This window comes from Bos indicus, chromosome 11, assembly GCF_029378745.1.
Source record: "Bos indicus isolate NIAB-ARS_2022 breed Sahiwal x Tharparkar chromosome 11, NIAB-ARS_B.indTharparkar_mat_pri_1.0, whole genome shotgun sequence".
Lineage (NCBI taxonomy): Eukaryota > Metazoa > Chordata > Mammalia > Artiodactyla > Bovidae > Bos > Bos indicus.
Genome location: NC_091770.1, coordinates 9,681,729 through 9,698,013, shown reverse-complemented (window position 1 = coordinate 9,698,013; position 16,285 = coordinate 9,681,729). Strand labels below are relative to the sequence as shown.

At 45.8% G+C, this 16,285-nt stretch overlaps 1 protein-coding gene across 1 annotated transcript in view; it reads left to right on the top strand.

The window, feature by feature from the left end:
• The window catches only part of HK2 (hexokinase 2), a 69,374-nt gene that overhangs the window by 30,726 nt on the left and 22,363 nt on the right, over positions 1-16,285 (top strand). Inside the window, exons 3-5 of the mRNA XM_019969859.2 lie at positions 10,432-10,580; positions 15,414-15,533; positions 16,134-16,229. Coding sequence (XP_019825418.2) covers positions 10,432-10,580; positions 15,414-15,533; positions 16,134-16,229 — 365 coding nt within the window. The remainder of the gene's footprint in view (positions 1-10,431; positions 10,581-15,413; positions 15,534-16,133; positions 16,230-16,285) is intronic.

The window sequence follows — 16,285 nt, the reverse complement described above, 5'->3', positions numbered from 1 at the left end:
GATGTGTTTAATTCATAAGAAACTCCTGGACCAAAATGGTTTGAATTTTGGTTTCCAAAGTGGTTAAGCTATTTTATACTCCCACCAATGCTGTATGAGAGTTCCACTTGCCCCAATAATTACTGTCTGTAACTACCACTACCTGTTTTGCTTTCGGCAGTGCAGAGTTGAATAGAGAAAGTGTTTATTTGTATCTGCCAGGAATCTCACCATCTTGAGCTCGCAGTAGGCAGCCCTAACCTAAGCTTGGCTGTGCATGTGATTGAGGTTATAGCCCCAAATACAGCCCGATTGGGACCTACTACATGCCTTTCAGGAGCAGTTTCATCTTGAGAGGAAATGCAAGAATAATTGATATCAAGAATAATTGATATCATTTAATGATCACCCATGATGTCTATTTATGTAAACAATCTACTTTATGCTCCATGCAAAGTCTACAAGAGAGATATTCCCAATTTAAAAATAAGACAGCTAAGGCTAAAAGAGATTGCCAAAGTCACCTGAGTCCAGTTAGTGACAGAATTGGACTTTAAGCATAGGTAGTCTTGACTCCAAGGCTGTAAGATTCATGTGTACATTGGCTCATGTTGCTGAAGAGAAGTTTCTAAAGCAAATCGAATTATTAGCTTTTAAAATTGACCATAAACATGGATTTGCTTTGTACCATTATAATCAGAAGCTCAAGTAGAACCCAACTAAAAATCTACAAATATTCCAGCATTCCAATTAATTATTTGTTAAATAATTTACATTTTTAGCAAGTTCTTTTTACCCTAGCATTCCAACTTAGAAACAAGCAATCTTTGTAGTGTGTCTTTATTGCCCTCGTCGTCTTGGCAAGTTTGTTTAGATACAAGCATGTCTTAAGGCAGAGTAGATGAGATGGTTGGATAGCATCACTGACTCAATGGACATGAACTTGGGCAAACTCTGGGAGTTAGAGGGGGCAGGGAGGCCTAGGGTGCTGCCATCCATGGAGTTGCAGAGTCAAACATGACTTAGCAACTGAACAACAGCAAGGCGGAGTAAGATGAAGGTTTTGCTGTTTTGATCGTTTGATACTTCCCCACTTACCTGAATTGTGAATTGTTTATTTGAGTGTATCTCAGTGGCAACCCACTCCAGTGCTCTTGCTTGGAAAACCCCATGGACGGAGGGGCCTGGTGGGCTTCTGTCTATGAGGTCGCAGAGTCGGACACGACGGAGGTGACTTAGCAGCAGCTTAGGAGCTACCCTCTGAAAAAGTGAAAGTGTTAGTCGCTCAGTTGTATATGAATCTTTGCAAACCCATGGATTGTAACCTGCCAGATTCCTCTGTCCATACAGTCCTTCTCTAGAGGATCTTCCCAACCCAGGGATCAAACCTGGGTCTCCCGCATTGCAGGCAGATTCTTTACCATCTGAGCCACCAGGGAAGCTTCAAGAATACTGGAGTGCGTAGCCATTCCCTTTTCCACGGGGTCTTTCTGACCCAGGGATCGAACTCATGGCAGGCCAATTCTTTACTGTCTAAGCCATCCTCTAGCTAGATTTAATTCCCTCCAGAGCAGGGAGTGATGATGATGATGAAGAAACTAGACTTAACTAATCTAAGTTGCATAGTGAGCAGATTGAAGCATTGGGATTTGAACCCAGCCAGCTGTGTTTCAGTGCCTGGGCCATTAGGCATATCGCTAGTGCTGCATTTGTACTTATCTGCCCCCGACACTGCTAGCACAATGCATTCATTCTTGTGTTAGTAACTTAGGCCTAGCTATTCAGTTCATTTAATAGAGTCCCCACTGAGTCTGGTCCTCTATGGGGCAGCAGTGTGCTGAACTACCTTGTGTCCCATCTTTGAAGAGTGAAAATTATTCTGGGGACATAAGGTTTGAGCAGATGAAATGATTACTCAATGATATGGGGTCACATAATGCAAGCACATGATGTGATAAAGAGAGACTAGATGTGATAGGGTACATGGAAGCCGGCATGGAACCCTGTAAGGAGCTCTTATCTTGGTTACTCAGCATTGCAGCAACAGCTGCGTAGTGAAGACATAGATCAATAGCTTTCATACATGCAGCTTAATAAGTGGATTTATATGGTACCTACAATATAAAATGAAGATTGTATTGATAAGCCTCCATATCGTCATATAATCATATAACTGGAGTTTATTAAACATTTACATGTGCCAGGCAATATGCCAAACACCTTTACGCCTTCATTGCATTGATCCTTGACCAAAACCTATATGTGTCTGTGTGTCTTTGTCCCTGTGTCCTAGGGAGAGATGGGGAGGTCCTGGCTAGATAGGATATTATGACTATCCCTTTTTAACAGATGATGAAACCCCAATGTTGGATTTCTAATAATTTGCCCAATGATATGGCTCATATTACGGCTGAATGTTAAAATGGGATTTGAACCCAGGTTGGCCTGCCTGAAAACCTTTACACACTCAATGCCTACACAGTATTGTAGCAATCATATTTTAATCCTTTGAAGAGTGGTTTCATGTCTATGGAACTAGTATAACAGCTCTGAGTTCCTTAAGAAACATTTCCTGAGGATAAAAGTACCAGAGTGGTGCTTCCTGATGGTGTTTTGGGGGTTCTGGGGGGCACTTAAAAAGTGTTATGTGCCCCAGGCCCCTTTAATTGGAGCGGGTTTATGTTTCTCTATTTGTACATTTTTGCATTCAGTATCCTGCTGGTGTGCTATAATGGAGAATCTGAAATCTTGGAACTTAAAAAGAGACCGCCAGATGTGGTGATGACTGTGGTGTTTCCAGGTATGGAGGAAATACATATACATGCCTTGAACCGTTTGTCTGGCAAAGTTAGTTTTGCTGGCTTACGTACCCAAGACCTGGAGATTTTTAGTTGTCATCTCAATTGGAGTCCGTGCCATATATTCTTAGAGTAGACCGTCACAGCACCATGCCACCTTCCAGGATCCTCAGAGCTCTGGGAGCGCTGCATCGAAGCTACTTATTTAAAGAAGGCTTCTGGAGCTTGTGGTTCTGAAGAAGTCCATTTAGTCATCAGAGGAAGCCCCAGGGTCGGGAGGTGGGCCCAGTTTTCAGCCTTAACAAGGCAGGGCATTGCCACTTTTGAACACAGTTGCCTTTGAGAAAAGGGTATACTGCTAGTTAAAAATTCAGAACAAAACCAGACCTGTTCGATTTGCAAGTCACCCTTTATGCACTGGTTGGCAAACTGCTCTGAGCTCCCTATGGGAGGGGCAGGTGGTGATCTATTTTAGTTAGTGGCAAGTACCTAGTGATTGAAAATAAACCGTTGGGAAATTCAGCTGGCTCTCACCCCTCACAAATTACGTGGACATTGGGAGTGGGTGACTTGAACAGTGCAGGAGATATGGCCTGCTCAAACACATTACTGATGTCCCATCAGCCAAGATGATGGTGAGTATCACATTCGGGCTGTTAGTTACTCAGATGCCGTTTTAGTCCTCTTCAGCTTTTCCCTGGGATGGGTGAGTTCCCAGGAGAAATTGAAATCCCTTTATCTTGCTGATCTTAGGTGTTTGATAAGAACCTCAGTGAAAGTGAGGCTTCCCTGGTGGCTCAGATGGTAAAGAATCCATCTGCAATGCAGGAGACCTGGGTTTGACCCCTGAGTCAGGAAGAGCCCCTCCAGAAGGAAATGGTAACCCAGTCCAGTATTCTTGTCTAGGAAATCCAATGGACAGAAGAGCCTAGTGGGCCACAGTATGTGGGGTCACGAAGAGTCGGACACAACTGAGTGACCAACCCTCACTGAAAGTGGGCACAGTGGTAGTTCAGGATGGGGACTGAGTCAGCAAACAAACTCTGCCGGAGGGAACACCTTGAATCTTAAACCACTGGGCAGTTTGGTGGAGGGTGGCAGGACCTAATACTCTATTGCTAGTTCCTTTTTTTTTTTAATTTATTGATTTGTCCATATCAGGTCTCAATTACGTCATGCAGGACCTTTCACTGTGGCGCATGGACTCACTAGTTGTAGCCCTTGGGCTTCAGTAATTGTGGCATGCAGGCTCCCCAGCTGCGGTGCTCGGGCTCTGGAGTGCGCGGGCTTAGTTGCGTCATGGCATGTGGGATCTTAGTTCCCTAATTAGGGATTGAACCTGCATTCCCTGTGTTGCAGGACAGATTCTTAACCACTGGACCAGGGCTCAGGAGCAGGGAAGCCTGGCCTGTTCCTCTTCACTGTGAGTTATTTGCTTCTGATAGAGGGTTGTTACCCCTTCTTTTGTCTGTTTTTGGAGGGGCATGTTCTTAATTAGGAGGTCCTTCATCGAAGAGGGCTTGGGGAGTGTCCAGTAAGTTGGGAACAGGCGTTTGGTGTAATGGTATGAGACAGCACCAATTTGCGGCTAGCGGAAATACCTGCCTCAGAAAGCTTTAGTAGGTCCTGGGTTCCTGTGAGGACAGGGGTGTGTCACCTCTCCAGTGGATGTTTGTCTGCCACCTCCCACTCAGTTTTGAAATCATTAGGCCCAGAGGGGTGGGGCAAGTTACTGATAGAGATAAGGGTGTTTTTGCTTTCTTTTTCAACACTTTATGGCTTATTGCTTCCATCCTAGACTCTGCGTCAGGTAATCCTCAGCTTCAAGGAAGCAGCGCCATGAGAAATATGGGTGAGGTGCGTAGGGACCGTAGGTGTTGGGGTCAGATGAACTTGGGGTCAAATCCAGCATGCCTTTACCCCTGAACGATCTTAACCAAGTGACTCAACTTCTGAGCCACACTCTCACTTCCTTTGCCACCCAGGCCAGCTTAGAGCGTGTGGCAACCTCTGGGTTTTATGCTTTTGGCATTGATAATGAAGAATCCCACCCTCCCACACCTTCCCACCCCCTGCTATTTTGGCCGTGCCACAAAGCTGGTGGGATCTTAGTTCTCCAACCAGGGACTGAACCCAGGCCCTCAGCAGCAAAAACTCAGAGCCCTAACTACTGGACCGCCAGGGGAGCCCCAGAAATGAATAATTCCTTATTTGAGAATTTATAATTTTCTCATGAGCAGCCTCCTTGCTCACTACAATAGAAAACTTTGCTGGAAAACTAGACCTGAATTTAAATTTTGGTTTTAGTTTTTCTTGACTTGAGCCTTGGCTTTCTTATCTGGAAATGGGGGTCATTGATGATTAATGCAGAGAAGGCAATGGCACCCCACTCCAGTACTCCTTCCTGGAAAATCCCATAGACCGAGGAACCTGATGGGCTGCAGTCCATGGGGTCGCTAAGAGTTGGACACGACTGAGCGACTTCACTTTCACTTTTCTTTCATGCATTGGAGAAGGAAATGGCAACCCACTCTGGTGTTCTTGCCTAGAGAATCCCAGGGCCGGGGAAGCCTGGTGGGCTGCCGTCCATGGGGTCACACAGAGTCGAACATGACTGAAGCGACTTAGCAGCAGCAGCAGATGATTAATGAGATTATGTTTGTAAACATCATTTAACAAATTTCTCTTCTATTAAAAATATCTACATATTGGGCCTTAAATTAACTGAATCTCCTCCACACCTGCCTCTGTCTTTTCATTGTTTTATTACCACAATAATTCAGATGCAAGTAGGGAAGTCTGAGCTGTGTCCTGGAGACCAGAGGTGAAGGCAAGGTTCTGGGCTTCAGTTTTTCAAAAAAGTCACATAAGAAAGTATAAGATGAATTTGATCTTTCAAATAAACCTATAGTAAAACCTTGCTTCTTTGATTTTTTGTAGTGGTGGTGACACCATTTAGAAGTAACTGGAGAGAGAGATTTATAAAGGAGAGTGAATGCAAATATCCAACTGGAAAAAAAATTGCAGATATACAACCAATGAAACTATCCTTTTTAATATACAAAGAGCTCTTTTAAGTTATTAATAAAGGATATATGTTTAAAAGGCAAGACATGTGAGTAGAAAATTCATAGAAAAAAGAATTTACACTGCCAGTTGGTAATTCAAAATGTCTAACCTACACAAAGGAAAGAAGTGATTAATTGTATGTGACATAGACACACTGGTGACAGTGAAACCCATTTGTTGGTTTATCTGGAAAGAATTTTTAGGAAGATAATTCGGTGATATCTTTGGTTTTCCTGGTGGCTCAGATGGTAAAGAATCTGCCTGCAATTCAGGAGACCCAGGTTCGATCCCTGGGTTGGGAAGATCCTCTGGAGAAGGAAATGGCTACCCATGCTATTATTCTTGCCTGGGAAATCCCACGGACAGAAGAGCCTGATGGGCTACTGTCCATGGGGTCACAAAGAGTGGGACACGACTGAGTGACTAACACACTTGGTAGTTAAAGACATAAATCCTTAGAACCAGCAATTCAAATCCTTTTCACAGAATGTGTCAGCTAACAGTCTTCTCTGTGTTTTTTTTTTTTTTTTTTTAATAATTTTCTTTCTTTCTTTTTGCCTGTGCTGGGTCTTATTGCTGTGAGAGCTTTTCACTCGTTGTGGCGAGCGGGGGTACTCTCTAGCTGGGGTGTGGGGGCTTCTCTTGTTGCGGAGCCCGGGCTCTGGGGCGCGCAGGCTTCAGCGATTGCAACACGTGGGCTCGGTAGTTGTGGCTCCCAGGCTTGAGAGCACAGGCTCCGTGGTTGTGACGCAGGCCCTTGGTTGCTCCGTGGCATGTGGGATCTTCCCGGACCAGGGATCGAACCTGTGTCTGCTGCATTGGTGGTCAGATTCTTTCCCACTGAGCCATCAGGGAAACCCTGTTTGGTTTTTTTTTGTTGTTGTTATTTTTAGTATTTATGTATTTATTTGGCTGTGCCGATTCTTACCTGTGGCACATGGGATCTTTCAGTTGTGGCCTGTGGGATCTTTAGCTGCAACAAGTGGGATCTAGTTCCCTGACCAAGGATGGACCCTGGGCCCCCTGCCCTGGGAGCATGAAGTCTTAGCTCCTGGACCACCAGGGAAGTCCCTGGTCTTCCCTGTTTTTATAGTATAAATATATCTAAGGACACTCAGGGCTTCCCAGGTGACTCAGTGGGTAAAGAATCCACCTGCAATGCAGGAGTCATAAGAGATTCGGGTTCAATCCTTGGGAAGATCCCCTGGAGGAGGGCTTGGCAACCCACTCCAGTGTTCTTGCCTGGAAAATCCCACGGACAGAGGAGCCCGGTGGGCTCCAGTCCATAGAGTCTCAAAGAGTCAGACATGACTGAAATGACTGAGCACACACAAGGACACTCAAGAAACATTAATAATGGTTGCTTTGGGGATGTGGAGAAGAAAAGAGATATCTGCTTTTCATTTTTTCCCACTTTTGTACTGTTTGAACATTTTAAAAAATCAGATGTTAAAATTGTTTTCTAGACATAACAACTTGCTTAACAATAAAATACATCTTACCTCTGATCTTAGGATCTTCTTAAATATTTTGTTTAACAAATGAACCGTCAATGAGCAAATGAAATATGAGATGTTTTCTTAATCCATTGCCTCATACACCAAATATAATCATTCAGCAGAATAATCTTGCTGGGCCTCACTGGGCCCTATGCCCTGTGGCTGTGTACTTAAGAAACCAGCTATAGGTTTCTTCTGTAGATTCTCCTGCCCCAGAGCCTTGCTCCTGCCCAGCCAGTCTGACTGTCCCAGACCCACAGATACCATCCCCTTTCATACCAAATGACATAGCCTCTTCTCTGGACTTCTAGGATGTCCTGGAAGGTAAACAGTGGTGGTAGGACTTGGGCCAGGAATAGGATAGGAGTAGGCAAGAATTAGAGGGGCTGAGAACTAGGAGAGAGGAGCCACGTAATCAAAGAAGCCATGACAGTGACAGCAGTAACTGCCGACTGACGGCTTACCGTGGACCTGTATACTCAGTTACAATGTGTTCTGTATTTTGTGTAAGCTCGTGAGCCCTGGGAAAGTCAGCATTATGAGCCCTGTTCTGCAGGCGAGGTGACACGCTCAGAGCGTCCATACAGGTACTGAAGCAGCTGAGCTGGAATTCAAAACGGAGCCTGCTGCTGCTCTGTGTGAGCAGCTCATGCATGGTGGGGAGGTGGGCACTAGGGAAGGGGTCCATTCAGTGTCTCAAGGGGTCACCTTACAATTTAGCTCCAGGCGTCATGATGCTGGGCCTGTCTCAGAGATATTGGACTCCGGAAGGACTAAAGTCTTTGGCTGTGTTAGTTGTGATTATGAGTGTTTGTGGAGGGGCATCAGGCAGCAGAGATGAAGAGGAATGTCTGAACTGGCGGAGTCTGAAAAGAATGACATTCCTTCTTGGGAATGGATTTATCAGCAGTACTTTATTATTTGTGATTTCCCTACAGTCCATCAGCAAATACTGCAAAACCACCATTCTTGATGGAGCTATCCCCTCCAGTGAATCCAGCTGGGCTAGCCTTGAATCGTGACCAACCAGGGGCAGCCTCGGCTGCCTCAATCCCCCGCGGTCGCCGATTCAGCAGATTCACGTATCCTGGGCTACAGAATGCTGAGGCAGGCGATTCATCTTTGATTTTCCTTTTCATCCCCCATGAGAGCCTCACATAGTTTTCCCTACAAACTGGCTGATGTCCCACTGCCAGGGGAGGCTCAGAACTGGTATGCCTGGAAAAGTCACCCATGGCCACAAGGGGAGCAGTCTCTCTAGATGGGGTTGAGGTTGCCCTAGCTATCTAGCAATGGTGGCTAAAGGGCTGGGGGACCGCTAGATGCAATGGAAGGGACAGAAAATTAGTACTTCCTGAGGAGGAGTGCTGAAGTCTCTGGCAAAGATCCTGGTGGCTTTTCTTAGACAGATTTCTTCAGTCTTGCCTCAGGATGTTTCTTTTACTTTTTTTCAGTCTGAGAAGCAGCCCTGACGCTGGGCCTGGGGGACTCAAGTGTGAGTGTCAGGCTGTGTTTGCCAAGAGCCTGGATGGAAGGTTTCTAGTCCTTATTGAGTGTGTTCTGAGTTCTTGGTATTGTGCTGAGTACTTGAGGCATCTTACTTGGTTTTCCCCTCACCTTAGCCACATCAGGTAGGAGGCTCCTGCTCTGGAGATGAGGCAGCTGAAGCTCAGAGGCTCAGGAATCTGCCATGTCCCCAGATTGGCTGGAGTTCTGGTGTGGGTAATGTGGGAGCCAGAGCCAGTCTCTCTTATGTATTGTTACCAGCAAACCAGGGTTGTGTGGAGGTAAGGCCCATGTAATCTCGGGGGCATGATGTCCACTTCAGGCTGCCCCTCTGGATGATAGGGACTGTGCTGGTGAGTGCCCTCAAGGACCTGGGCAGAGGTTGGCCTTTCTCAGGACCAAACACTCCTTGCTGCTGAGAGCATGTGGGTCAGAATAACCCCTTGTTTCTCTTAGTCAGAGTGCATCCCAGATCCCTTGATCCATTCTCCCTTACTTCAGTGGCAAGTCTCCCATCAGGAGAAGGGCTGAGTATTGACAAACATTCCAATAAGTGAATCCCCCCCACCCCCCGAAATAATCATGTATCCTTTCAGAAGGCGTGTGGCGGGGCACTGGAAGACTGGTGGAGCAGGCCTGGTTGAGGAGACTGCTCAGGGGACAAGTCCACCTTGTCCCAGTCCTGGCCTGCCCCCTGAGCCCCAGCCCTGGCTTGGGCCTCCACGCCTCTTCAGCACTTCCATTCTGCACCGCACAATGGTGTGTGTCCCCGCAGCCCCTATTATCGTCTGGAATCTAGATGTTTCCTGTTCGGCTCTGCTTATTTCCTGGAGGGACTGTGCCTTCCTGTGGCACCTGGAGCTCTTGACCCACTTGTGTCTGTGGAGTCTCCCTCTCTCCCCTCTCGCCCGCGCCCTGTGGCTTGTCGGAGTGGCCGGACTCTTGTCTCATATACTCTTAGGTCAGCATTCTCTCACACTTGAGTAAGCCTGGCAGGGGGCACCTGCTAGACTTATTTATGAGGCCTCTTAACTTACAGTTAGCTGGATTCCATTCCACTCCCTTGTGTGACTCTCATTCCTGCCGAGGCATTTTGCCGTCACTGTGTACAAACTTAAAGACTACATTTTGTTCAGAGATCACAATTTGGCCAAAGGCCCAGGCGGGCCACGAGCTTGTAGCAGTGTATTGGGTGTCCTCGGGGCACGAAGAACAAAACCGAGGCCTGGTCTCTTGATGCAGGGCTTGATGGGCCCTGTGAGCTCAATGGGGACTTGGGTGAAAGCCCTTGGGAAATAGTCAGCTTTTGTGAGGGGGGTGGGCACCCCATCATTGGATAGGAAACTGATTCTTCATGTGTATCCTAAAAGTAATATACAAGTGCTTAGCATTAAGAAAAAGAATGAGGCAATACATAAAAGTGTGTAGAAAAAACTAAGACCCACTTTTTTCACCCACATCTCATCACCTAGAGATGACCAGTCCAGTGTTTATGGCAGGATTCTTGGGTTTTATGTTTTGGTCTCTGTGAAACAGTTACGCTTTGTCTCCTGAACTAATAGTGGCCCTTCTCTCTGCAGAACATGGAGAGTTCCTGGCTCTGGACCTTGGAGGGACCAACTTCCGTGTGCTTTGGGTAAGAGTAACAGACAATGGACTCCAGAAGGTTGAGATGGAGAGCCAGATCTATGCCATCCCCGAGGACATCATGCGAGGCAGTGGCACCCAGGTATGATGGCCACTGGGGCTCTGGGCCCTACAGGAGCAGATGATGCTCCTTCTCTGTGGTCTTGGAGGGAGGAGACCTTGACTCCCCTCTTTGCCAGGTGATGCCCCTCAACGCCTGGAGGCTAGGTGGGGGCCTCCATCAGGAGAGGTGCATGTGGCCAGAGAGCATATGCACGAGACCCCAGGGTCTGGATGTGCTTTAGTGGGAGGGATTTTGACTTTCTGTCTCATCTGAGCTTTGCTTGCATGCACTGGTGATTGAGGAATCTGATGTCAGGAGGCTGGACCAGTACACCTGGATACCTATGATTAGTGGTGTCATTGAATAGCAAGTCAGGAGAAGACATAATTGTGGCTTGACACTGCCACCTGTCACAGTGATTGTTCTGACTCACCGTTGTTAGCATAGCAAAACATGGAATGGAACCTGCTTCTTAACCTTTTTGGTTATTTGCTCTCCCTCTTTTTGACATTCTAAAACAGAAGAGGTTTTACATACAGGGATAGGAGCCTGTTGAAAAAAATCCAGCTTTGGGGTGTCTCTTCTACCTGGCGCTGCAGTGGGCTCTGTGTACTTCCACACTGGCCCCAAATCATGCTAAGTCATCCCCACATCTCTGTGACCCCAAGTCACGTTCTGTACTCGGCACATACGACAGAAAGAGTGGATGGAGAAGAAATGTGAAATCCAAGTAAGAGTCGTCTCAGTGATAGCTAGAAGAGAACAAGCAAGGATGGACTTGCCATCATGATAGTGTCCGAACGTGTGTTGAGCACCTACTGTGTACCGGCTCACAGATCCTTGCTGGGAATCAAAGTCCTGGTCTACCCTTTCAGTTCTTCAGATCCAGCGGGGCCACCAAGACACACACATCGGCCCACCAGAAGTAACACACGTTTGTGTGGATTTCCTCCTTTCGTCCTCACACTAGCCCTAAGGCTGGGTGCTTCTATTCTGTCCACTTTTAGATGTGGAACTGGGCTTTGAAGGATTGAGTGACTTGGCCTTAGATTACAGAGGAGGGAGGGGCCAGAGGCAAGGCGCAAAGCCAGATCCAAACAACCAGAGCCTGTGTTTGTCCGGCCCTAGGAGGCTCCATCCGCTTTTCAGGCCCTGTGATGTGGTCTGTGGGAATGGTGCTTCCTGGAATTAGGCAGTATGGTGGTCTAGGGTCCCTACTACCTGCCCCTGCTTCCAAAGTAGAAAGCACTCCCCAGAGGGGCTAGTGCTGACTCTTGGGGGCTCTCCCTCTCAACAGTTCCCCCAGGAGAGCCTTCCTACAGAGGGTGCTCATTGCCATGACAGCAGAAGTATCTGGTGGGTGGGTGGGTGATGGCCACAGGCCCAGCCATTGTTCTCTGTTCTTCGGTATCCAAGGACAATGGTGACCCTTTCACCTGCTCTGCACAAGCTTCCTCAGGATGCTCTTTCTGCTCCTACTCTAGCTGCTCTCAGTTCATGGAGAGGAATCACCTGAAACATTCCTGGATACTTGCACAGCTATAGGGATCACTCTTGAGTGCTGGCTATTCCTGCTGTGTTTATTATACCTAATATGTACTCAATAAAAGTGTGAATGGAGGAGGTGATATCTAAGTAAGGAGCACATCTTGCATGGTCACCTCTTGAGCCTTAGAGCTTAGAAGAGGTAGGAACTTCTCCCTTCTAATGCACTGTTCTTCCCGCCACAGCAGACCACCTCCTGGGAAGGGAATTTCGGACCATGAGCAGGACATGTAGGGGAGAGAGTTTTAGACCCTTTGTGTGTCCTTGGAGACGGCCCTGAGGAAAAACCTGCTTTCCTTGTTTTAATGCTGGGGCTGGGCTACAGTCTCTGGGACTGTAAGATCTGAGCTCCACTGAGGTTGTCACCTGGCTCCAAAATACAGAAACAAAATGTGTTAGTCCAACAAATCTATGAAAGCCATCTGAAAGAAATTGTGACTCGATTGCAATACAAAGGCTTCCAGTAGATTAAAAAAATGCTATATAAAAATGAAACAAAGAAAACTAGAAAATACAGGTGCTCATTTCATCCCAAGGAAGGGAAAGAATGCTATCATCGTAAAAACTGCAGAAAACTGGGATGACCCAGAGGGATGGGATGGGGAGGGACGTGGGAGGGGAGTTCAGGATGGGGAACACGTGTACACCTGTGGCAGATTCATGTCAATGTATGGCAAAACCACTACAATATTGTAAAGTAATTAGCCTCCAATTAAAATAAACAAATTTATATTAAAAAAAAAACTGCAGAAAACACTTGGTAAAAAGATTGGAAGGAGAGTCATAGTGGCTATTTTAGTGGTAGAATTATTGATGCTTTTTCCCCTATCTTTTCCTTTTTCTTTCTTTCTTTTTAAAATATTATCTATCAACCTTTAATTATAGGAAAACAAATAAAATTTAGTTAAAACCATGACCAAATCACCATACTCAAAACTTGAAAAGGTTTTTAAAGATCTGTGAACCCGGGTAGTATGAGTCCTGGACAAAGTCTGTCTCATGGCCCATGAACTTCCACTTGGGAATGGTGAATTACAAATGGTAATAGCAGCCAGTTTAGATTTTGTAGTGTTTCCTGTGAGAAGGGGAGTGAGCAGAGTCTCAGATCAGTAATGGAAAGGAAGCCTTTTTCCCTTCATAAAATAATGCCCTTTGAGCCTTTTTATGGTAGGAAAGTGTTAGCTCTTTCTCCCATATCTTATCCTTAGATCATCAGCTAACAGAAAAGGAGACAGTCTTCCTTTAAAGGAAGCAGATGGTCTCCTCCTCCCCTCTTTTAAAGAGCTGCAGGTTCTTCTAACCCAACACTGTCCCATAGAACTTTCAGAGTGGTAGAACTGTTCAGTATCTGCCCTGTACTGTGAGGCAGCCACTAGCTACTTGCAGTATTGAGGCCTTGCATATGACTAGTGTGATTGAGGAAGTGACTTTTTAAAAATTCTAATTAATTGAAATAGCTACAGATGGCTAGTGGCTACTGTATTGGGTAACACATTATCTAATGCCTCTTCACTGCCTCTCTCTCTTTTTTTTTTCCTGCCTACCCCTGTTGGTAGTGCAATTGGAAAGAGCAATGATCAGGGCTGGGAGAGGGGAAACCATTTCTCTTTCTTCAAACCCTCCCCCTATCTCTGATGATTGGCCTTATCTCTTTGCACAGCTTCTGTAACTTCCTTTTTTTGGATCACACTATTGTACTAAAGATAATTTTGATTAGAGTACCAGGAAGAAGGTTCTGGGAATTTGTTTAACCCTATTGTAAATTGTGTCACTGATCAACTTGCCAACAGAACAGAAGTTGCTGAATATCTATCCAGAAACCCTCTTTCCACATTAAAATCCTTGATCTCTGCTCAAAGGAGTTGGCATTTAGGCACTGGGGATCCTCTTAGTGAGAGAGCCCTGTCATTACCCAGCATGTACTCTTGAGAAAGTTTTGGCTTGGAAATTGAATGTTTCAGCATTACCTGAGGTTAGTTTTACACATGACCAGACAGAGACAGGATCCACTGGGAAGTTCAGTTAGAGCCAGTCCCCTTCTAGAAGGGGCTGGCCTTGTCTTCCTAGATTCTTCCCACTGACTGAGCATACCCCAGACATCTGGGGGGCCAGTGCACCTCTTATCCTACCCTGTCACCCCAAGCCTCTCAGTCCCTTTGTAAATGCAAATACTTTTGGTGGTTTAGTGCAGTGGTTCTCAAACCACTGCTTCAGGATTACTTCGAAGGCTCTACCACCACCTTCTGATTCAGGAGGTTTAAGTTTGGACATGATGATGATGCTGTGGACTACACTTTGGGAGTCCCTGGACTAGTGGAATCTTCCTTACTTCCGCCCAGAAAAGAAAAGAAACATTATCTCCTTTCACCTCTCTTGGCTTTTAGATTTTGCCATCTGGTCAACCTGGCTCTTTGAATCTGCTCAGTCTTTTGGACCTTTGCTTACTTTTTGCACCAAAACATTCCTAGCCTCAGCCTCTGTGTCGAAGGGGTCACCAATTTCTCTGTGAGGATTTTGAATGGGGAAAAAGGAAGCCAAGGGGCTATGGGCTTTGGGACAAATTGAAAGTGGATGATTTCTTAGGCTTACAAGTTTTCTTGGGAGCTTCAGATCCTGCTTACAATAGTTATATTGTGAGTGAGGCTGCCCATCCACAAACCCTGTTTCTTTTTCAGTGCTCTTTGTGAACTCACTTAGGTTCTCATATTGAAGTTAGAAAACAAAGATAACTTCTTGGAACTGCCCCCAGAAGACTGGTTTTTAGAATGGAGGAAAGATCTAAAAGTTACTTTTGTTAAGTTCATTTATAGAATGCCAACAGAGAATCTCTCATCCCCTCCCCCAGTCACAAGAGACCAGATTGCTAAAATACTTGTTGGCAGTCAGATGGGTTGCCCTTTCTGGTAAGATAATCAGCTGTGCCTCCTTGTCAAGGGAGATTCTGACAGAGCCACTAAAGGGTACTCTGTTCCTAGGGCTTGCGATGACTTTCTGATTAGCTTTGGCTGTGATTTTTCCCTGCCTAATGTGGTTATTTTGATAACCCCATTGTGGTTTTGATAAATGGTCTAAGTGGAAGACAGAATTTAATAATCACTAACTAGTGTTAAGTCCTTATATGTGTTGACTTATTTAATCCTTTTGGTAACTTGTGAGCAGGTCCAGTTATCACCCCTATTTTATAGATGAACAAACTAAAACTTCAGAAGGGATACATATCTTGCATGTACTCAGCCAGCCTAGTTCCTTTCTGAGCCCAAAGTCCATGCTCTTAATCTCTATGCCTTTCTGCCTCCCTGCTCATCTTCCTGTGTTGTGTGCCCTTAGCTGTTTGATCACATTGCTGAATGCCTGGCCAACTTCATGGATAAGCTACAAATCAAAGATAAGAAGCTCCCTTTGGGTTTTACCTTCTCGTTCCCCTGCCTCCAAACAAAACTAGACGAGGTAAGATGAATCCTTCAGACATTTTTGTTGCTTCATTCTTTGGACTGGGGGGACTGGAAAGAACTCTGAGCCACTTGCTACTATGGTGATGGAGCTTGCTCTGATGGATTGCATGGACAATGTTTGAGTATTGGGAAATCTGTCCTTCTAGGAGAGTGTGTGTAGGTGTATGTGAGAGGGATGGTAAAGAGGTATTGGATAAGTGGGGAGTCTTAATCACTGTCCCCTCAGATGACTAAAAGCAGGCCGACATACATTGCACATTATCCATATCCCTCTTAGGGAAATAGGAGTGAGAAATTAGTCAGGGACTCCTTTGTTCTAAAGTGTCATGATAAACATCCTTGAAAGTTTACAATGTTAGGATACAAGAATCTTATTTTGGCAGTTCTACAGCCTGCTTCTTGGGGACAGTAAATCATTCATTTAACCTCCTTACTTGGTCTCTAACATAGTTTCTCCTTCACAGGCTAATAAGGAAGACCTGTATAAATTCAGTCAGGACTTTAGTTTAGTTTAGCCCCATGGCAGAGGTCTCCTAATGATGAGGAGTACAGACTGAGTTTTGTGGGAAATCAATATTTCTTGGTCCTTTTCCAGAGTTTCCTGGTCTCGTGGACCAAGGGGTTCAAGTCCAGTGGTGTGGAAGGGAAAGATGTGGTTACTCTGATCCGGAAGGCCATCCAGAGGAGAGGGGTGAGTAGGGGCAGCAGAGGGAGATGCAGGGGCTTGGGGTCTGGAGGCCCTTTGCA